The sequence below is a fragment of the Benincasa hispida genome, chromosome 10 (genome assembly GCF_009727055.1).
Source record: "Benincasa hispida cultivar B227 chromosome 10, ASM972705v1, whole genome shotgun sequence".
Classification (NCBI taxonomy): Eukaryota; Viridiplantae; Streptophyta; class Magnoliopsida; order Cucurbitales; family Cucurbitaceae; genus Benincasa; species Benincasa hispida.
The window spans coordinates 37,796,365-37,819,001 of record NC_052358.1 but is presented as its reverse complement, the minus strand read 5'-3'; the positions used below and the strand labels follow the sequence as shown (position 1 = coordinate 37,819,001).

Below are 22,637 nucleotides of genomic sequence, written 5' to 3'. Positions count from 1 at the left end.
AACGCGTGGTTCGATGAGAATGAGTTCATAGTGGAAGTTCTTTTTTTTTTTTTTTTTTCTAATAACGGTTTTTAAGAACTATGATGGATATCTCAAGGTTATTTAGCATTAGTTTTAAGTCGAGAATTTTGGAGCGAAAAACAACTCAAGGAAAGCAAGGATGGAAAGAGAAAAAAGCGAGATGAGAGTAATGGTTGAAGGTGAAACTATTAAACTGAACTTTATGAACAAACATCTGCCTTGCTTTTACTTTTTGTTACGAATAAAAGCATTAGTGGTAGTACTAAATGGACATGTTTCTAGAAAAAAAAGGAAGCTATTACCTTTTCTTTGCATGATCATTTCTTTACGCAATAGTGGAATTATTTGATATTTTCATCACAGAATAGTGGAAATATGCCTTTTCTTCTCCATATCTATCTGATGCCATAATCTACTATAAACAATTTCTATTATTCATTTGTTTGTTATTTAGGGAGCAACAATTGTAGATCAGATCGTGAGCATAACTCCGGCTGAAAATCATGTACCAAGAAGAGAAATGCAGGTATTCTTGTGTTTGAATGTTTTTCCAGGCCTATCTAGCCGTTTATTATATATTCAATATTTTAGATTTACTATATTTGCAGGAAGTGCGGGTTGTGGACAATGCTGCATGTCTCACGCCTACAGAAAATAGTTCTCCTAGCATTGAGGTAAATGTGTTGACCCCCCTCTATGAATTGATAAGTATTTGTGTAGCATATTCTTTCACGTTGATGTAGTACTATTAAAGGAAAACCACTGGGGAGTTTCATCAAATGGAAAATTTTAGGACTTGTTTCTTGTTTTTTGAAGTTAGATTTTCTTAAATTGATGTAGATGGATGAAAAGTAAAAACTTCATTTAATGCTTGTCGTCATGAACCTCACTACACTTACTAAAACTATGTTGAACTGGTGAAACAGTTTCAAACTTTCAGTTTTCATGTGGATTTTGATTTTGGTAATTTATTTGACTATACGAGTGGATAATGAGGCACCTTTTCTTTTTTTTCCCATCTTAAATCTTTTTGTGTATATAGGATTCTGCAAGCCAGCCTAGCAGTGGAAAAATGTATGTTAATAGAGCACAAGAAGTAGTTGCAACTGTGCTTGCTAAAGGTTCAGCAATTGGACAAGATGCCATGAACAAGGCAAAAGCATTTGACGAAAAACATCGGTTAACAGCTAGTGCATCTGCAAAGGTATTATCCTTTGACAGAAGGGTTGGGCTCACAGAGAAATTGACAGTTGGAATATCAGCGGTTAACGAGAAAGTCAAGTCTGTAGATCAAAAGCTTCACGTTTCAGATAAAACAATGGCTGCAATCTTTGCAGCTGAGAGGAAACTCAATGATACAGGATCTGCTGTCAAAACAAGCAAGTATGAATCATCATTCTTGAGGAAACATTCGTTGGCTAAACATTTGCACTGCTCTATTCTGTTGGCTTATCCCCTAAGAAATTTTTACTTCCCTTCCTCCTGCTATCTTCAAATTTTAGAACAAGAATATTTTCCACCCTAACAAGAAAGCAGAAAATTATTTTTTTAGAACAGCTCCCAAACAACTCCTTTTCAACTTCTTGAGAACTTTAGATCGATATAGTCGTATATTTCTTTTACTCAAATAAATTACAGTGGCTCTACTATTCATTCTAAACTAAGCAGTTATGACAATAGACGGAGGTGAATTAATTGTCTCACTCCATCTTGGCGTTGAACAGGTATGTGACAGCAGGAGCTGCTTGGCTAAATGGTGCTTTTGGCAAAGTCGCAAAAGCTGGGCAGGCAGCAGGTACAAAGACCAGAGAGAAGTTCCATTTGGCTATGTCAAACTTAATTACAAAGGTGCGTTTATGAAACCCTTTTCTATGACGACCTGAAAGTCAGGATTCTTTGGAAAATCGCTTTGCTGTGAGTAACTAAGAACAATCTTAGGAATAATAGTTTTTACGAATCAGTTACTCGAATATATATTTCTAGTTTTTTGTTTGTGGAATAGCCAAAACCATGCCTAAAAAGGAAATTTTGCCAAGAAGAGAAAGCTCTCTAAAACCTCAAGTTCATGTCTCCTTCAAAGAACCTAGGCTGTTTGGAGTCTTTAAGAAAAACAAGTAATTAATGACAAGTATTAATTAAAATCAACATTTTGTAGACAGATTAAGCCAAATCCATGGCTGATAATGAATAGTTCCCAAAAGAGATTTCAAGCTTCTTCCAAACCAGCCAAGTTTGGGTTACCTATTTGGATTGATTTTTTTAAGTGCTTTAAAAAAGTATTCATTAGTGCAAAAGAATGTAGTTTAAGCCTTTTGAAAGCCAATTCAAACAAATCACCAAAGCCTAGCCTTGCAAGATTAGAAAAAAATAGCCGGGAAAAAACAAAGTAACTAACTAAGATCCCATTTGGTAACGATTTTGCTTTTAGCTTTTTGTTTTTGAAATTTATGTTTGTTTCTTCACAATTTTTCTACTTTTATTTTCACCTATCTTAAAGATTAGTAGTGTTTATAGACATCATTTTAAAAAAACCAAATGATTATTAAATAGGCATAAAACTAACAATTGAACGAAATTAATTGATTTAATCATTCTTTTTCTGTAAAATTCTCTCTAGTTAAAACTACAGAAAGGTCCATTATTGGCTGCACTCTGTTGTAATTGACCTCTAGCTTTGAAACATGCAGGAACCCCCAGTTGTTGCCTAAGCTTTACCTCACTTCACTTGGCTTGGCTGCTTGCATTCTCAATGGGGGATTGAAATCAGTTTCTTCAATTCTATTTCTTCAGGTTATTTTTTTCTTGATGACTGTGCTCTATTTTTTGTTTTTTTAAATTTTAGTATTATTTTTTATATTGTTCATATTCTTTAATTACAAGGATGTTTGGCTGATGAGAATTTTGCATTTGTAAAATTGGTTATGGAAGTATAAATAAAAATCCAATTATGGTTTGTCTTATACTCTTAATTATTTGTTTAGGAGTAATCAAGTTTGTGGCTCAGCTTGCTTCTTGCTGACATTTTGGCTCTTCTTGCCTGATCTTTAGCATGTGAGGCCAATTCCTATTGGTTACCATTGCCTGAGTGGGTCCATTCTAATTTTAAAAACTTTAATTTCATTAAAAATCCCAACAAAACCCTGAGAGCCGACTTTTTCCACACAACCCTTCATTTCTATATGAATGAGGAAAGAAAACTTTTTCTTTTGACAATATTATCCTTACATTTTATCATTTTGGACAATAATATCCTTGTGTTTTCATAGAATACCCAAATTGCCATTCACACACATTAGGAGACCACCATCAAATCCCCACTACATAATAACCCACCCCTACAATTAGAACTCATCCACGAGTCTAAAAAAAAACTCGCCCATCGAAAAGAAAAATTACAATAGATAATATTTTTAGGGATAATAACTAAGTGTATAATAAAATTGTAAATATAATAAAGTCTATTAGCGCTAGACTTCTATTGTGATAGACTCTTACCAATGATGTACTATATCATTGATAGACTTTTATTAGCGATGTGGTCTATCACTAATAAAATATGTAAATTTTGTCATATTTGTAATTTTTTTTACATTATCTTATATTTGCTAATACTTTGAACTTGATTGTTATATTTATAATGGTCCTTTTTTTAGATTAATATTAAAGACCACTTTTAAGAACATGTTAATTTCATGTCACTTTTAAGAACATGTTAATATTTTGGACTTCGTTATATTTATAACTGTCTTTTTTTTAGATTAATAATAAAGATCACTTTTAAGAACATGTTAATTTTATGTCTATTTTAAAAAGGAATATCCTACTAACTTTTAGATTTTCCTAAAATCAGGTTGAATTTTTAATTAACATTTAGTTTTCAATATTATACTTTAAAAATCATATTTATTTTATATATTGATCTATTTCTCACACAATCAAATCTATTTTTTCTATTTTTATGAGTTAAATACATCAATTTTTTTTTAAAAAGTATAGCATATCGATTTTTTTTAAATAAAACTATCTCCCTTAATATTAAAAAATAAATCTATAACAAACAAAATTTATCATACTAAACAATTATTAAAATTTTAAATTAAAAAAAAAAGTAAAAAAGAAGTTGATTATAAGTCTATTTAAGTTATTATATCTAAAATAATATATTTTTTAATTATTTACCATACATTTTAATCTACTTTTTTAAATTTAAATTGAAATTTATCAAATGTTATTTTACTGTAATTGTTTTTTTTTCAAAAGTATAACTATTAGCAATTATTTTAAATGTTTTTTTTCAAAAGTATAACTATTAGCAATTATTTTAAAAGTTACAGCAATCTCTAACGAAAATAAAATGAATGATGACCTCTTAAAATCCCTCCCTCACACTCCTATCCCATATGATTTTTCATCTTCTACGGTTTTCCATAAGTCTATGATAATGAAGTTTATTTCACCATTTGTTTCATTATAAATTTAAAACACATTGTTAGATTATATAAATGTGAATCGAGACAACTTCACTCCATGACAAATAATAGTAAAAGAAGAAAGTCATCTGCTTGGTTACTTCAATGGCAATGGAAAAATAAAATGAAGATTTAGCATACCTAGAACACATTTTTTCGAGCTTTTATATAAGACACTAACATTTTTATATTTTCTTTGATCTTTCGTTTTAATTCTTATTTTCATTTTATGATATTCCAAAAATTTAAAATAAAATAAAATAAAATAAATAAATAAAAACTTCTACTTTTAGTTCTCTTTCCTTGTTGGTAAATCTCACCTATCTTGAAAATAGGTCTTAGATGTTAGAAGATACATTTACAGAGCATCAAATGGATAAATGTTAAATCATTTATATCTATACTTTTAGTCCTATGTTTCATGATTTGTATGATGCTATTTGTTTACAATTCTCAATTGAAATGAAAATTCAATTTTAGAAAATCGTGTATAAACATATATATATATATATATATATATATATATATACACATGTATAAGTATCTATGAGATGAAAACTTTAGAATACGAAAAGTTATGGCTTTATCTTTTAATTTAATAGTAAAACGTTATGAATTTATCTTGGTTCAAACTTTGAAAATTGGCAAAATGAGTTTAACTCAATGGTTCATGTTTTATTAAAAAAACTTTTAAAATGTTTAGTCTTTTAAATCATAAATAAGTTTATAGTTAGGATTGAATTACATACATTAACCGTTTCAATAATTATGTTACTTAATTTAATAACTATTGCTATTATAATAATTTTAATAATTGTCATAGGATTTATTTTTAATATGTTATAGGATTTAAATGTATTTGTAACTTTTTTAATATGATTGTATTTGTAAAAAACTTTGAAACGATAAAAATGTGAAAATTTAGAATATGAAAAACTTAGTATAAAGAATTTTACCAATTTATTTTTAGAAGTCTAAAATACCACGTGCAAGGGACGTTTTAATATACTAATATTTATAAAGATACGAATGAGAAGACACTTTTATCCTTTGCTATTTAGAGAATGCCTGGTTTGTCTTTGAACTATGTCTACAACTATTTAATCATTGAACCATTAATATTTTCTTAATTGTCATGTCGAATTTCATATCAATTGGAGTTTAGATAGGTGCTCTACGCTGGTGAGCAATGTTCTACCACATTCCATGTACAAGGGTGTCAAAGAGTAAAATGTTCAAAATATACTATAGGGGAAGGCATGATGTCAGCTCTCCATCACTCTTGGACCTTATGGCTTAAGTGAGCTATCCCATAGTGCATGCGTGTGTTGTGGCATGGGCGAACATTATAAGACAAGTGTCTTTGACATCTTTTATCGGAAATGGGATCTCATGGACAACGTTGGACAACACATGTGTGCTGGCATTGCACCTTTGCCCATGGGTCAGGGGTTTCGGTGTAGCACTCGATATGCAGTTTTGATTTGACATGGATGCGGGACGGTTCATGCCTCGATATGTTTGGATGGATGGATGCCCAAGAAGCCCCGAGTTGGAAAATTAACCATGAGTCAGTTTATGATGGTTCTCGATAGTGTCCAAACAAGAAAGAAAGTTGATGACATCCAGAGGCAATCACGTGACTTAATAATTCCTAGTTGGCACGGTATTTTTTTTCCATATTTTATAATTTAAATATATTCTAATTATATAAAAAAAAAATATATAGTATGCATTAAAATAAAAAAAAAATTATCAAATATACATAAATCATGATGTAAAATTAATAAAAATAATCATCGACTCTATGTTTGTAAAAATATCATAGTAAAACAATATTATATATTGTAAAATTATAAATGGTTTTATATATAAGAAAAATTAAAAATATATATATATATAAATGCATATTGCAATATAAATTCAAAATTAAAAATATTTATATATACATATTGAAAAGGGAATTATTTTAAACAACAAAACTACTGAAAATATTTACAAATAGCCAAATATCACCGTCTATCTATGATTAGACTACTATCTGTGTCTAACATAGATAGACAGAAACACTAATCTATTGCGATTTATCGTAGATATATAGTTTAATTTGCTATATTTTGTAATATTTTGGTTTCATTTTCTTATATTTGAGAACAACCCTATTGAAAATTTGAAATTTGAAAAAAAAAAAATATATAAAATCTAAATATTTGAAATTTCAAAAATTGAATTTGTCATATGTAAATATTTTGGTTCATTTTTCTTATATTTGAAACAACTCTATTAAAAATTTGAATTTTGAAAATCAAAATAATATTCTAAATCTAAATCTAAAAATTAAAATTCAAGATTCAAAATTAAATTATTGTATAAATATAAAAAATAATAAAGAAAATAAATATAAATAAAGGAAATAAATAAATAAATTATAAAAAAAATATAAAAAATATTTTTGATTCATTTTCCTATATTTGAAAATAACTTTATTGAAAAAATGAAATTTGAAAATTTAAAATTCAAAATTAAATACACATATAGATATAAAAAACAATAAAGAAATAAATACAAATAAAATAACGAAAATAAAAAGATTATAAAAAGAATTATAATATATATAGAGAAAAAAGGAAATGTATAAGAACCAGAGAAAATTAAAATAAAAATGTCTCTCCTAAGATTAATCCCAAGACCATGATGTTAATAATAGTTTGTATAATATTTTTTTAAACGCTTATTCAACATCATGATAAAATCTAAGAATTGAGATTTAAACTTGTAATTAACGATTATATTATAATATATATATTATATAATATATATATAAATATAATAGATTTAAACCAATAAATTAATTGAAGGAAAAAAGAACACGTGATGTGCATGTGAAGCGTACCTGTCATTTGGCTTTTATTCCATTCCTACGTTCCCTTTTCAACTTCCATGTGGACCCGATCGGTTATTTATTATTATTATTTAACGTTAGTTGATTAATCTTAATCCTTATTTATTTTTTGTTATTATTAAATTTAATTAAATATATTTATCTTATTTCATGCTAACTTACGCAATAAGCAAAAAGTTGGTCAACTTTTTTGCAATCTATTTGCTTTCTTCTTTTTTTCCGTGAAAAATATATTAATGAATTTAATTTAATTAAATATAAAATTAAAAAAAAATATTTACCCTTTATAACAAAAAATTCCAAAAGTACAAATACTTTTAAAATTTGTTTACTTTAAATATAATTTTTAAAAATTTTCTATTTATAAGAATTATCCTTAATAAAAATTATATTTCCACCTCATAAATACATTTCTAAAGTTTATAAATTTCATAAAATGTCAATAATTTCATAAAAAAGGAAAAGGAAACAAACGCTGGATGAGAAGAGAGAGAACAAACAAAAATTTAAGAAGTTTGCTTTGAGTTGGTTATTATGGTTAGTATTATTATAATTAGTGGGTTGTTATAATCAACAGGTTATAATAGTTTATGTTTGGAGTGTAAACTATTTTTATTTAAGTATATAATAAATAATGTAACAAAGCATAAATTAGAATATGGGTGAAAAATAGTAAATACCGTAGCAAAAAGTATTTTGAAATGATATTTACTATATTTAATTATAACTTATAAATAGTTGTACATACTATTATTATATTTGGTGTCCCAAACATGGAGTGCTACTTCACCAACTTTTATCTAGTGCCCCAAACGACCCCAAAATGTCATGTCCATATTTAAAATATTGATAAATGATTGTTTAAAGACCTTTTAAACATATAAACATTTGGGGACTAAAATAGTATATTTTAAACTAAGTGTGTACTTATTGCTTAAAACTAGGTTTGATTTGATAATATTAGGTATTTAGTTGTTGAAATTAACTCTATAAACATTTATTTCTATTCCAAATGTATTGTTTCACGATTGATTTTTATTTTTTTAATTAAAACTTTCCACTTTTGAGTATGCAAGTTTTCTTTCTAGCAAAATTATCATTAAAAAGTGGTTGAATTTTATTTTTATTTTTTTAAAAAAGAATTATCCTCCACTTGGAAAAGTCATATTGGTTGAATAGTCAATCATTGGATGATGTTGGATCTAGTCATTGTAAAGTTTTTTCTAATTCATTTTAGGAATTTATTCATAAAGTCAAATTTATTGAAGACCATTTTTTTTAATATATAATTTGAACTCATTGTTCAATATTACATAGAGGCACCAATTATTTCATTTAAAAATGACGTGGGTCTATCAAAATTAAAAAAAAAAAAAAAGAAGGTAAAATCATAATGTGAAATGTGAAAAAAGAGAATATAATACTCGATAATAATAGAAAATTTCTCCGAGCCATGAATATATTTTACTGCATTTATAAAAATTGGAATAAAACCTTTTTTCTCACTCAACCCTCATCCCTTTTCTTCCTTAAATATTGTTTAAAATATTAATGGTTATATGTAGAGCATTATAATTATATTTGAAGAATTATTATTTTCAAATTGTGGTAAAATAAAATAAATAATAAATAAATAAAACAATGAAAAAGAAAAATGGATTACTTGCATCCACGTACTTTTCTTATTGGTCCAATATGTAACTGAAAATAAGCAAAAAAGAATATCAATCTGAAAAGTCAAGAATTAGATGCCCCTTCAAGTTAAAATATCGATGCTTTCAAAAAATAAAATAATGATAATAATAAATAAAAATATCGATGGGTAAAATGGTAATTACATCCTGCAGTTAGGGGTAAAATTGTAATTACACCTCACATTGTTCAGCAAATTTTGTGTTTATGATTTTCTTCCCCATTTTATAATTTTGAAAAAGTAATTTTGTGTTTGGCTCTGTGAATTGTGATACTACCGAATGACGGTGAGGTGTCAGGCTACCAAGCATCCACGTGTCAAGACGAGAAACACCCGGAGAGATCGTGGGCACGTGACATCACAATTCCCCGACGACACAAACCATTATCTAACGCAAGTCATTTTCTCTAATGTCGAGGGGCATTTCCGTCAATCACCATAAATTCCCAAACCGCCCTTCCCAGTCTGAGAAACTCAGCTTCGGCTTCTAATGGAAACTCTCTCTCTCTCTCTTCTTCTTCTTCTTCTTCTCTCTCTCATCTTCATCTCTCACAGTGTGTGCGCTTTTGATTCCAGGTATATTCTTTCACATCCGTTTCCTCTCTCAAATATATTTCATTCACTACTTCATATTCCTACAATTTTGAAGCTTATTCTTGTATTCTCCCATCTTTCCAAGGTTTTTATCGAACTACGCGAGGTGATTTCCTTTTCTTTTGATCTTCTTTGTTGTTTTCACCTCCCCTTTTCATTTCAATTGTCGTATATCATATTTGGATCCTGTAATTAGAGTTTCCTCTGGTGGGAATGGAAGGGAACCGGGATACCAGGATTTGGTCTGTTTTCAGGATCTCGAGCTGTTTTTCAGAAGCATTTTTTGGTGCTTGGTGTGATTTTTTTTTGATAAAGTAGTCGTGATTGCTTTCAGCTTTTTAGTCTTTACTTGTTGCGTGTTTTGGAGAAAGTTGGCATTTTCTTTTCTGGGGTCGATTTGTTTTTAGGGAAAATTCTATTTTTACTTGACCCGGTTCCATTGCAAGGAGATGGGATCCGTTTCTGATTGTTTGACAACTGTTATTGATGTTTTATTGGTTTGCATCTTCTGTGATCTTGGGGGATTTCTGTAGGAATGCTTGCAAATAAGCATCTGTATCGACGGATGAGAATCCACTGGGGAACTCTGAATGGGAGTCTCTAGTCGTCCTTTTTTCTTAATCACTTAATGTAATTTTCAAAAGCTTTTATTTTATGTTTTTTTTATTATTATTTTTATAAATATCGTTTAGATCATGTTTTGAAGAATAAACAAGATTAGGAATATCAGTAGAACGGTTGTACGACTTTAAATATATATGCATTATTGATTTTTCTGATGCTTAGTTTAGCGACAAAAATGTACTATGCTTGCTCTCTGAGTTATTTTTCTCTGCATTTGTATACCATCAGTTGGCCCTTGGTACATTTTCTTTTGGAAGGAAATAAAAGAGAAAACGCCTCTTGAGACGCTTTCTTCATTTATATTCTTCTTTTTCAATGGCTTATTATAATTCAGGAAGTTCCATAATTAGTAGTCTGTACTATAGTCAGTAGATAGGCGTGAACTGCTTTCATGAGGCTGACGACATGTTCTTATTTCTTGCCATGATTGATAATTTGATTTGATTTCCTTAGTTAAGGTGAAAATTGTTGTGCTGTGCTGCTTTTTTTCTCTTGGCAGCTCATTCTATTTTACGTATAAGCCAACCTTAGTCACCATTGATACAGTTCATCTACAAGTTTTTTCTTACTTTATTTTTAGGAAGCTAACCATTCTGATGGACAATATGGAAATACAGGGTTCTGCTTCACTTGCTTGCACGCGGATTTTCTCGTCGTCCCAAGTGATTGGTTTCCTGAGTGGCTTCTACATTGTGTGGTCTCAGTAATTATCAAGATGATGATGGAATGATGTTTTTAATTCATTGAAGGAATACTCTATTACCTTGTAGGTTGATTTTAGTCTGGGATATTTAATATGACATGGACTGATGAAGGGAAGCCTTTTCAAGTAGAAGATAAGTTGGTTGACGAGGACTTTCTTCTTACCAGACTTCTGTCGATTGATGGCTTAATTTTATTCACGGCTAACAACTCATTCTTAAATAGCAGCTGCCATAGATGTTTAAAGAGTTGAGGAGAACTTATGTTTTGTTCTCCATCTTCTAAAATTTTATAGTAGAAAGTAAATTAGGCTACTGCACATCTTAAAAAATGGATGTGCTAGTTTCACCACAAGGACAGAAGCAAAATGTACAAACTTCATTTCGCAAATCTTCATCAATGAGTTCCCAGAAAGATCTATGGCTTATAGTTCATGAAGGGTCATTGGCAGATGTGGATTCAGCACTGGCAATGCTGAAGAGGAATGGGGGGAACATCAATGGAAGAAACACATTTGGTCTGACTCCTCTTCATATTGCAACCTGGAGAAATCATATTCCTATTGTAAGGCGGCTTCTGGCAGCTGGTGCTGATCCTGATGCTAGGGTATGTTGGTTGACGTTCTTTATGTCACATTTGGGTTGAGCGTCCAGTTAATTATTAGTTTAGCTCCCTTTTGTGGGATCTCTCATTCCTCCATTTTCTTTTCCATTTTTTCTCAATGAAAGTTGGGTTTTTCATTAAAAAAAAGAAGAAAATATCAGTGTTTTCTTATTATCAAGGTCCATTTCCACCCTGTCCCTAATTAACTCTTGTCATAATCTGTGTCTAAAAGAAATGGAAAAAGTAAACTTATACTGTTTAGTCAAGTCTTTTGGACTGAACTTTACTCTCGAAACTACGGACACATTACGGACACATTACGACTTCGACCTTTTATTAGTTAAACTTATAAATTATTTTCTTGGAAATTTCAGGACCTGCGCTATTTTTTAACCTCTATTTCTTTATGATATGCATACACTTACTTTTTGTGGTAGGTTATTGGATGTCCTGTAATCCTAGTAAGAAGTAGTGACATAATGGAGGAGGAACTTGTTAACTTGCATTTTTGTAACAGGGTGTGGGTCTTTGGCATGCGACATTCTTCAATTTTTATCGCTTGAAAGAAATATGAGAATTTTAGAGGTGTCGGAGTGGTCTTGGAGTGAGGCTCATTCCGATGCCTTGTTTTAAATGATCTTGCCAACATTTATTGTACTTACCCTTTTTCTTTCTGATTTTCTAACAATGGAGCAACTTTGGGGTTTTGACTCGAGATTGTTCCTCTGGGTTTGTTGTTTAGAAAGGAACAAAAGGCTCTTTAGCTCAATACTCTGTAAATTTACAGCTTCACACCTCTTGATGGTGCCTTCGCTATAACATTTTCTTTTTTAAGTATCCGATCTTGTTGCTTTTGAACAATTGGAATAATTTTTATTTAAAGTAGCCTTCTTTGGGAAGCTCGACCCCTGCCCTTAAGTTGTACATTCTTGGTCTTCAATACACTTTCATCTCTTTCTCTCTCTTTTTATTTTTTTTAAATTTTTTTAAATTTTTAAGGAAAAGGACTAGGAGAGAGAGAGAGAGAACACAATGGGAACAATTTCTTTCTTTTTTATTTATTATTATTATTTATTTTTATGCTGGTTGTTTGGGTCGTTCTTTTTTGTAGGTCCCTCTTTAAAGATTACACAAATTTTGAGTGGCAGTTCATGGAGTGTGTCAAATGGAAAACATCCTGTCCTTAGATATAGGATCGGTCTTAACTTCTTAGTTCATACAATGCTGCTGTGGATAAAGTGTACATTACTCTGTTCTTAAGAAAGCAAATTCCAGCTAAGATTGGGTGATGTTGGACCCAACAGCTAGGTTAGCGCCATGACTTTTGTCATGTGATATCCATGTCTTTTAACTTTGAGAATTAGAGAACTTGTTCTCAGTGGCTTCTAATCAAAGACTTCAGAAAATGGTTGAAAAGTTATGGATCCAATTCTTAGTTCTTGCCTAGTAGTAGATATGAAAGTAATGTATGTCATGTCAAATCATTATTTCTCGAAATGTATTACCCTTTGTATTCTACGTCATTATTTCTCATGCCTAGAAGTACAAAAGAGAATAAGAGAAAAATGAAGGCCTTCTTTTGGAAGGCAAAGGCAAAAGGAAAAATATAATAGTTAGTAGGGTGCGAGAGTGTCTGTAAGCCATTGGAGTGTGGTGGATTTGGAAATGGTAGCTTGAGAAAGAAAACTTGAGGGCACAAGGTGACTAGTATACATGGCAAGGATGTACGTAACTAGTTTACAAATCAAAGAAAGTACATGGTGAGATATATCAAAATATTATGGCCAACAGAAAAGATTATTGGTCGGTTGAAAATGGAAGGAGGTTCTTTTTGAGATGATGTCTGAGTAGGTAATCAAATTGTCTTTACAAGTTTTGTATCTTTTGAGGTGGTCCCTGGGATGGGAAAACTCGGCCTTGGAAGATTTTTACAAGAATCTACTGGAGGAGGAGATAGATGATGTTTCTGCTTTACTTGATATGATTATTGCCTACTTGAGGAGGAGATAGATGAATCAAGTGATTTACTTGCTACGATTAAGGGAGCATCTCTTAATTCAAGGAGGAACAAAAGAATACAGCTAAAAAATGAAGCCAAATTGTTATGTGTAGATGCCATCAAAGAGTCATTTGGGAGGTTTGGTGTGAAATAAATTGACTGGTTTTTTTTTGAAGGATGACCTTCATAGTGGAGTTAGAGAAGGATGAATGTGGCTTTACAGTAATAACTAAAAAATCAACAGTTTGGGGTTAGTTTCGTATACTTCAAAAGGGAGTCATTTTACTTTGTTCTTATTATTACCATTTGATATCAATAATGAGTTAGCTATTGATTCAGAAAGTATTGAAGATTTCAATTTTCATGCTTATGGGAGATCCTAGATCAGTGATCAAACTCTTTCGTTGAATAATGTACTTGGGGTAATGTAGTTGTTGAAAAGAAATCTGAGGATCTTTTAAGATATGAAAGAAACCTTAGAGACTCGTGGGACTTTATTATTTCATTAGCTCATATAGCATTTTCTTTAGGTATTTTTTTTGTCAGTACAACCATTTTATTATTAAAGCCTTTTTTTATGGGTTTTTTTTTTCTTTAATAAATTATATATANCAAAGAGTTTTCCTATCACATTTTATAATTTTTATTATTATAACTTTATAATTTTTAGTCATTGTTATAATTATTATTTTAAATGAGAAACCAACTTTCATGGAAAGAAATGCAAAATATAAGAAAGAAACACGTTAATTCTAGAAGTAAAAAGTTGCCTTGTTGACCCTTAATAGGACTTTACGGAAGCATTTGGACTTGAGTTAAATATTTTAACGTGGGAATAATTATACATTGAGGAGGAAGGGAACACAAAGAAGAATAATCAGATTGACTGTTTCTGGAAGAACTTTCATATTCCTGAATTTATCACAATCACCCCGTTGCTCCTTTCTGGCCAAAGTCCCTGCAGCAATGCCTAAGATACATTCATTTGCACGTTATAAAAGCCAATTGAATTTTTTGGACTCCCAAGAAATCCGAGTAATGTTCTTAATTATTTTGAGTTGGCCTCAGATGAAGTATGACAGGTCTTTTTTAATATCAAGTTTACCTGGGAATTTGGCCACTAGGAAAATTTGAGGTATGAGATAGAAGATAGTACATGTCTGGTTAACTTCCTGCGTGAAAATAGTTCGTACTCGATCCTATGTCTTTACAAACAACTGGTTAGAGTCTTCGGGCAATCTTATGGTTCGTAGGTAGGGTTTGCTCTGTTTCTTCGACCTTATTCCACATGAGTTGTACCTTACAGTGAGGGTATACTTTTGAAGCTTTCTTTAGCTTTTTCTGGTTTCTTAAATTTCCAATTTCAGAAGGATACCGATGACCATCAATAATTTGTTTCAGGATGGTGAATCTGGATGGAGCAGTCTTCACAGAGCTTTACATTTTGGTCATCTTGCAGTGGCATGTATCCTTCTCCAGTGTGGTGCCTCTATCACGCTGGAGGACTCCAAGTGTAGAACACCAATAGATCTTCTATCTGGACCTGTATTGCAGGCTGTGGGAGGGGAACCTACCTCAGGTGCCTTCTTGGCCTTCCATTTTATATTTACTTGTCACGCTGATCATTAGACTCCACTCAACACATTCATTTTCACTTCAGTTGCCACAGAGTTATTTAGTTGGGGTAGTGGCACAAACTACCAACTTGGTACTGGCAACGAGCACATCCAAAAGCTTCCATGTAAAATAGATTCTCTTCATGGTTCTTTTATCAAGTTGGTTTCTGCTTCCAAGTTTCATAGTGTAGCTGTAAGTGCCCATGGACAAGTCTATACCTGGGGTTTTGGAAGGGGAGGCAGGCTTGGACACCCTGACTTCGATATTCACAGGTTTGAGTCCTCTTTGTTCAATTGCATATGATGTATTTTAGTACTTCTTGTTTGCCTATTTCATTATTGACAATTTGTTAAGTGTTCTAATAAATATGGAAGTAGACTTGCATACACCTACAATTAAATTTAATTTAGTCATCTATTTGAATGCTTGTGCTAAATTGTATAATATAGAGTGGTCAGCAGTAGGAGTGCGGTGCATTCTTTATTGATTTATCAGTTCAATGATCCTGGACTTAAAGAGACCTTGGCAGTCAAATGGGAGATACTATTGGCAGTCAATGATCCTGGACTTAATGTGCTATTGTCACTGTTACAATTGGCTAAACATTCTTTTTTTCTTTCTTCTTCTTCTTCTTCTTCTTCTTCTTCTTCTTTTTTTTTAAAACAAGAAACAAGGCTGGATGTTCTTTCCAGCCTTAGTTTTCCCACATATTTTCATTAGATACATTTTGCATTCATAACAGTGGTCAAGCTGCGGTTATCACCCCCCGGCAGGTGATTTTTGGTTTAGGTTCCCGCCGTGTAAGAGCAATTGCTGCTGCCAAACATCACACGGTTATTGCCACAGAGGGTGGTGAAGTATTCACCTGGGGATCTAATAGAGGTAAAGTATTCTGGATGCTGTTAAGCTTATATATACAAAAATTTTTAAGGGAAGTATGTTAAAAATATTGGACGGTGACTGGAGCTCATTATTCATTCCTCTAAAAGTTCCATGTAACAAATGAAATATTGGAACACATTGCTTTTGCTTTCCATGCCCATTGTACTACTGATTTTGGAGGTACTGAGTTTCCCAATCATGATCACCAGAGGGTCAACTTGGTTACACTTCTGTTGATACCCAACCCACACCTCGCAGAGTTAGTTCTCTGAGGTCTAAAATTGTTGATGTTGCTGCCGCAAACAAACACACTGCTGTGGTTTCTGAGTCTGGTGAAATTTTTACGTGGGGCTGCAATAGGGAAGGTCAACTCGGTTATGGCACCTCTAACTCAGCTTCTAATTACACTCCTAGAGTGGTTGAATACTTGAAGGGAAAGGTCTTTGCTCGAGTGACTGCAGCTAAATTTCACACAATATGTTTAGGGGTTGATGGAGAGGTAATTTTTAGATTTGTCGAGCTTATAAAATTTATCTAAAAGTAAATTAACTTGAGTATGCACATACATCTTTTATTCTGTAACAGAAGATGAATTATATGTTGATATCTTCCGTTGTTTTAGCTGCTCTAGTTAGAGAGAGGACTCTAACTACGTTGTTGCAGGTTTACACTTGGGGACATAGGCTTGTTACTCCGAGGCGTGTTGTAATTGCCAGAAATTTGAAGAAAAGTGGGAACACCCCACTAAAGTTTCATAGAATGAAACGGCTTCATGTGGTTAACATTGCTGCGGGGATGGTTCATAGCATGGCTCTCACCGATGATGGTGCTGTATTCTATTGGGATTCCTCGGATGCTGATCTTAGATGCCAACAAGTTTGATCTCTTGGTTTTCTTTCTTTTCTTGTGCACAACTTGTTAGTTACTTATTGATGTGTGATCTCTGTTTTCCCTTTCATGTAGCTATATTCACTTTGTGGAAGAGATGTTGTCAGCATTTCGGCAGGAAAATACTGGATTGCTGCTGTTACATCTATTGGTGATGTATTCATGTGCGATGGGAAGAATGGCAAGTATAAGCCACCAGTTGCAACACGTTTGCATGGGATAAAGAGGGCTACGTCAGTGTCAGTTGGTGAAACACATTTACTGATTGTTGGTTCTCTCTATCATCCTGCTTATCATTTCAACGGGAACAAGATTTCAAAGAATCATGTTTCCAATGGTACAGATGAACTAGATGAGTTTCATGAAGATTTGATGTTTCATGATATTGATTCTGCTATTCATTCATCTACTTCCCCAAAAGTTGCCACTGAACTGCGTTGTGTACCTAGCTTGAAAAGTCTCTGCGAAAAAGTGGCTGCAGAGAGTTTAGTGGAACCACGGAATGCTATTCAACTGCTTGAAATTGCAGATTCACTCGAGGCTCATGATTTGAGAAAGCACTGTGAGGTATGTAATATGAAGACATAGATACTGAAAGAGTAACTTTTATTTGGAATACTTCTGCTTCACTTCTAGATGACTGCTTCATAGATCTTACTATAATAACAATTTTTGGTGTACTTTTCTGCCACCTTCTGCGAATTAGAAAGTTTCACGTGGTATCTTCATGTTCTTCACTATGATATTGTTCTTGATTTGGTCATAGTATAAAAACAAGTAATTGTTGCCATCTTGTTTGAAAATTTATTGTTTCTCTTTCCCTTAAAATCTTTTTTAGGTCAGTTTGAGTTGTTTTGATTGTTGTGGGAGGCTTTTAAGTTGATAGTATTTTGGTATTCTAGAAAAGTTACCATCTCGGCTATATGGTTCTGACCACAGCTAGGTGTTTTAAAGCTCAACCACTTGGTTTAGATATATTGTTAATTTTAGATTAAATTACAAATTTGGTCCTTTGGTCTGAGGTTACTTTCAATATAGTTCCTATGTTCGTCAAATCTTACAAGCATTCCGGACTATTGCTTAGTCATTATCACATTGAAATCATGACATGTTTTCTGTTTCTTGGGCATGAGTTCACATTTTCTTTTAGGTTTTAGGTTTGAGTAAAGTAGGAGAAAATGAGTTGATTTACGGGCAGGTAAAAGACGGTCTAGGGAAGATTTGCAAGATTTCAATCAAAACATAAGGGTCAAATTGAATCTTTGAGAACCTAACTTAAAACTAAGCCAAAATCATAGGGACCAAATTGAAACTCTGAAACCAGATGAACCAAATTATAACCATCTCTACTGAAACCAGATGAACCAAATTATAACCAACTCTAAGTACAAACCACTATGACCAAATTTGTAATTTAACCTTAATTTTAATAGGATTGTTCCTTTCCATTGGTTTTACTTTTTATTGTCAAATTTGACCAAATGTAATGAACTTATAGCATATCGTGGAACTAATATTTAGTTTGCTAATTGGTTCCAGGACATAGCTATTCGGAACCTTGACTATATTTTTACAGTGGCATCACAAGCTATTGCAAATGCTTCTCCAGATGTTATGGCTAAGCTTGAGAAGTTGTTAGACCTAAAGTCATCTGAGCCATGGAGCTATCGTCGTCTCCCAACTGCAACTGCTACTTTGCCTGTCATTATTAACAGTGAAGAGGAGGATAGTGAGAATGAGATTTTAAGGTCCCGAGGGAATCGTTTGATGAGTAACACGACAAAAGAAATGGAACAAAGATCAGATTCTTTTTTCCAGAAAGATAATCAAAATGAAGCCATTTCCAAACAAATCCGTGCATTGCGGAAAAAGTTGCAGCAAATTGAGATGCTTGAATCAAAACAGTCCTGTGGATATCTCCTTGATGAACAACAAATTGCAAAGCTCCAAACAAAGTCTGCCCTTGAAAGTTCACTTCTGGATCTTGGTATTCCTGTGGATAACCTACTGGCAAAACCATCTTCAATTGCTCCAGATGACAAAGGAAATAAAAACACCGTGGCATCAAAAAAACATAGGAGGAACAACAAATGCAAACCAGAACCCTTGGAAACTTCAGCTGGTTTTACCAAATCTGCTGTAGAACCAGATTGTATGGAAGAGTTCCGTGTCGCTGAAATGCCTTCAGTTTCCAAGAATAAGGTTAGGCTTGAATTTTTATTTGTTTGTTTTTCATTTTTGGGGGGCTTCAAGCCCTAAAGGTAGGAAAGCGAAGGAAAGGGCTTTGGCAATAAGTTTCTGATTTTTTGTTGATTTATTTTGAAGACTTGTGATGTTATTGTATAGGCTGAGGTAAGAATTACTTTAATAGTTGTTAAATAGGTCAAAAAGCTAAAATGAACTTTTTGAAATAATGACTTGACTTGAATATGTTATTTGTCTCGACTCTTAAGGGAGTTTTTGTCCCATAAAAAACAAAATGTAGTACTTGTACTTATAACAACCATTTGCTTGGATGCTACGTTGTCCTAATTTTTAGTAATGATCGTGTTCTTCCATTGTTTTTTACCTGGCTCTTAAGGTGCTCCAGTCTTACCTTTTTCACATTTGAGTTTCAACTAGATTTCTGCATTGTGTTTACCTCCTTACAATTTTCATTTCTTCTTACATTGATTTACAATTGATTGATTATATCCAACAGGGAGACAACGCCATCTTCAAAGAAACAGCTTACAATACGAATACTCTCGAGTCATCCCCTTGTATTTCGAAGAAAAGCAATTCAAGTTTGTTGAAAGATGCAGACTTGTTGAAGGATAGAAATTCATATCCAACAGCTATGAAGAAGAAGAAGAATAGGAAGGGTGGGCTGTCGATGTTCTTGAGTGGCGCTCTTGATGATATGAACAAAGATGTAGCTACACCTGCACCCCCACCACTGCCTAAAATAGAAGGTCCAGCCTGGGGTGGGGCTAAGGTTGCCAAGGGATCTACAACACTGCGTGAAATTCAGGATGAGCAGCGTAAAACCATAGGGAAGCAGATGAAAGAGAGCAAAGATCAGGCTGATCTCTTGGATTGTAAAAGTGAAGGGAAAATCCGGTTAGCTTCATTTCTGTCTTCCAAGCCAATACCTGTGGTCCCAGCTCAAGCCTTTCAAGTAACTGATGGAGAAAGAAACACTCCTCCCTGGTCTGCATCCGGCACTCCTCCCCCTTCTCGGCCATCTCTCAGGGACATCCAGATGCAGCAGGTATGGCAGCTTTTCATTCAATTCGTAATTTTTTCAAGCAGGAATCTGACTCTGCTATTTGTTTTTCTTATCTTTGCAGAAAGGAAAACAACAGGTACTATCGAATAGTCCAAAGGTGAGAACAGCTGGCTTTTCAATTACTTCTGGTCAAGGCTCTCCATCAGATTCCAGCGGAATAAACCGCTGGTTCAAACCCGAAGTTGACGCACCATCTTCAATTCGTTCAATTCAAATTGAGGAGAAGGCTATAAAGGACCTGAAGCGTTTCTACAGCAATGTTAAGATTGTGAAGAACCCATCTTGAAATTGCTATTATATTGGGTTAGTCAGGTAGCAATTTAGGTTCTTCTCCCTTTCAATTCAGTGCTGTATATGTAAGTGTACAAAACGAGCTCACTGTACATCCTCAGTCCTAACTCAACTCCTTTTGATTTTTAAAGTAGTTGACAGTGTAGATACTTGCCCTGATGGTGCAATTTGCAGCCATCATGGAATTTGACCCCATGAATTCGGATTCAGTCCATTGGAATAAGGGGGGGAAATAGAAATAGTATTTATGGCATTTGTTTCGCTTTAGTGAAAAAATAAAGGGAAGGAATACCTGTTAAAAGGTATGCTGATCCAGCTTCCCCAACCCCCTCATACATATATACTTTGTATTATTATCAACTTTTTCCTTTGCTAGACTCTTTCGGCCATTGAAAACATCTGTATGAAATTGTGAACTCTTTGGGATCTTTATTATCTTGGTTGTATCACCATCCGTTCATACAACAGGCATCTTTTAGTACAATGCTCTTGGGATTCTGTTGCACTATCCTCTCTTTCTTTCTCTCGGTTTGTTTGTTCCAAGGTTCTGTAGTATTCTCAATGGAGTTGGCTTCTTGGTGGGGAAGATATGGTAAAACTTTTTCTGAACCGATTCTTTATAGATTGTTAAAATTAATCATGAACCCATGTTGATGCCATTTCACAGGGGAGCCTATCATAGACGACATGCATGTCCTCGTAGACTCAGTTCCATGTGGATGGGACCCCGCATGAGAACTGCTTGGCGATGACCATTGATCTTCCAACATGTGATTGTCAACCGTTGGATCAATAGATGACAAGACTGGTGAGTGGTCAAAAGTGATCGCCTGTTTAGTCTTTTAGCTCATATATATTTTCCTTTTGTTTCTCTTTTCTGCAAGATTTGCATGGAAATGAAACTGAAATGAAGGGGAAATGTGCGACACAGTTGAAAGAGAGAAAAATAGGAAAAGAAAAGAATTGAAAAAAAAGTAAAAGTAAGAAAAAGAAGAAACAAAGATGACGGATGCATTGTGGTTGTGGGGTCATTTTATAGGGAAAAAGTTATAAAAGTCTGTGATTTGTGAAAAAGGAAGGAAAACCCACTTTTTATTCAGATTAATTGGTCAGAATTGAATTATCTCGTCGTATGGGACTTGAATAGGAATGATAATGGAATGGCTGTGATTGAAAGAGATTTTTTTAGTGAGTGAATGAAATTGATGCATTTGGTCAGCAAATAAGACTTGTTGATATGATTTATAGTTGTAATTTGGAACTTTGAACAAACGTTTTAGTGATCATGAGGTCCGTAGTTCAAACCTTCTTATTCTTATTTTACTGAAAGTAAAGTTTCCTTTCACAGGAATATCTCCTCAGTTAAGTTTGTATGGGCATACATTTTCAAATAGAACATGTCTTTTCTTTGCTTGGTAAACTTGGTAGGTTTCACTGTAGTATTAGGTTGAAGGATGGTAAGTTTGTATTGTGTCATCACGGATACAGTTTTACTTTACATTTTTTTCATGATACCAACACTCAGGTTGACTCCAGAGAATAAAAATCACTTCTGTTAGGCTTAGGTCGAATTTTGGAGTCCAAAATAATCTATGATTCCATTTGGATAAGACATATACTACCATCAATTAAGAGACTAGAGATTCAAATCTTTCAATTTATCATTATGGTACAACTCAAACAGAGAAAAAAAGAGTGGGATTACACTAATATCATACCAGCATTAATGCATCTGATCAAATCAAATAGAGAAAAAAAGGGAAAAGAAAAGCTAATGGGGTTGATTCCTATTATAATGGAGAGTGAGTTGGATTCTAACAAGTTAATTACGAACTTATAATCTTCAAATTATTTGGTTGTTTTACTCACATTTTTCCACATCTATATAACTCTCTAAAAGAAAACAAAGATAAATTTGTTTTCATCCCAATTTCATTTTATATTAGGAGGAATAAATTTCACATCGACGTATTGTCATCTAACATAATTGGTAATTGATTCTTTTCATTATCGATAAATAATGTACACTAAAAAATCAAACCACATCTTCATAATCAACATTTACGAAAGTGAGAATCATA

The 22,637-nt window shown here is 32.7% G+C and overlaps 3 protein-coding genes across 3 annotated transcripts in view; all 3 read left to right on the top strand.

Annotated features, from left to right (window-relative positions):
• The window catches only part of LOC120089058 (binding partner of ACD11 1-like), a 6,375-nt gene extending 6,269 nt beyond the window's left edge, over positions 1 to 106 (top strand). Inside the window, exon 8 of the mRNA XM_039046485.1 lies at positions 98 to 106. Within this exon, the coding sequence (XP_038902413.1) occupies positions 98 to 106 (9 nt within the window). The remainder of the gene's footprint in view (positions 1 to 97) is intronic.
• Positions 107 to 405: 299 nt separating this feature from the next.
• Positions 406 to 3,040, top strand: LOC120087905 (binding partner of ACD11 1-like). The gene is made up of 5 exons (XM_039044914.1): positions 406 to 547; positions 630 to 695; positions 1,064 to 1,404; positions 1,746 to 1,869; positions 2,709 to 3,040. The coding sequence occupies exons 1-5, from the start codon at positions 542 to 544 to the stop codon at positions 2,727 to 2,729; spliced, it is 558 nt and encodes a 185-aa protein (XP_038900842.1). The 5' UTR covers positions 406 to 541; the 3' UTR covers positions 2,730 to 3,040.
• An 8,295-nt stretch (positions 3,041 to 11,335) lies between these two features.
• LOC120088274 lies at positions 11,336 to 20,551 on the top strand. Its single transcript, XM_039045459.1, has 10 exons — positions 11,336 to 11,611; positions 15,009 to 15,186; positions 15,268 to 15,496; positions 15,967 to 16,106; positions 16,316 to 16,605; positions 16,770 to 16,982; positions 17,070 to 17,561; positions 18,534 to 19,196; positions 19,696 to 20,247; positions 20,327 to 20,551. The coding sequence occupies exons 1-10, from the start codon at positions 11,336 to 11,338 to the stop codon at positions 20,549 to 20,551; spliced, it is 3,258 nt and encodes a 1,085-aa protein (XP_038901387.1).
• Positions 20,552 to 22,637: the final 2,086 nt, after the last annotated feature.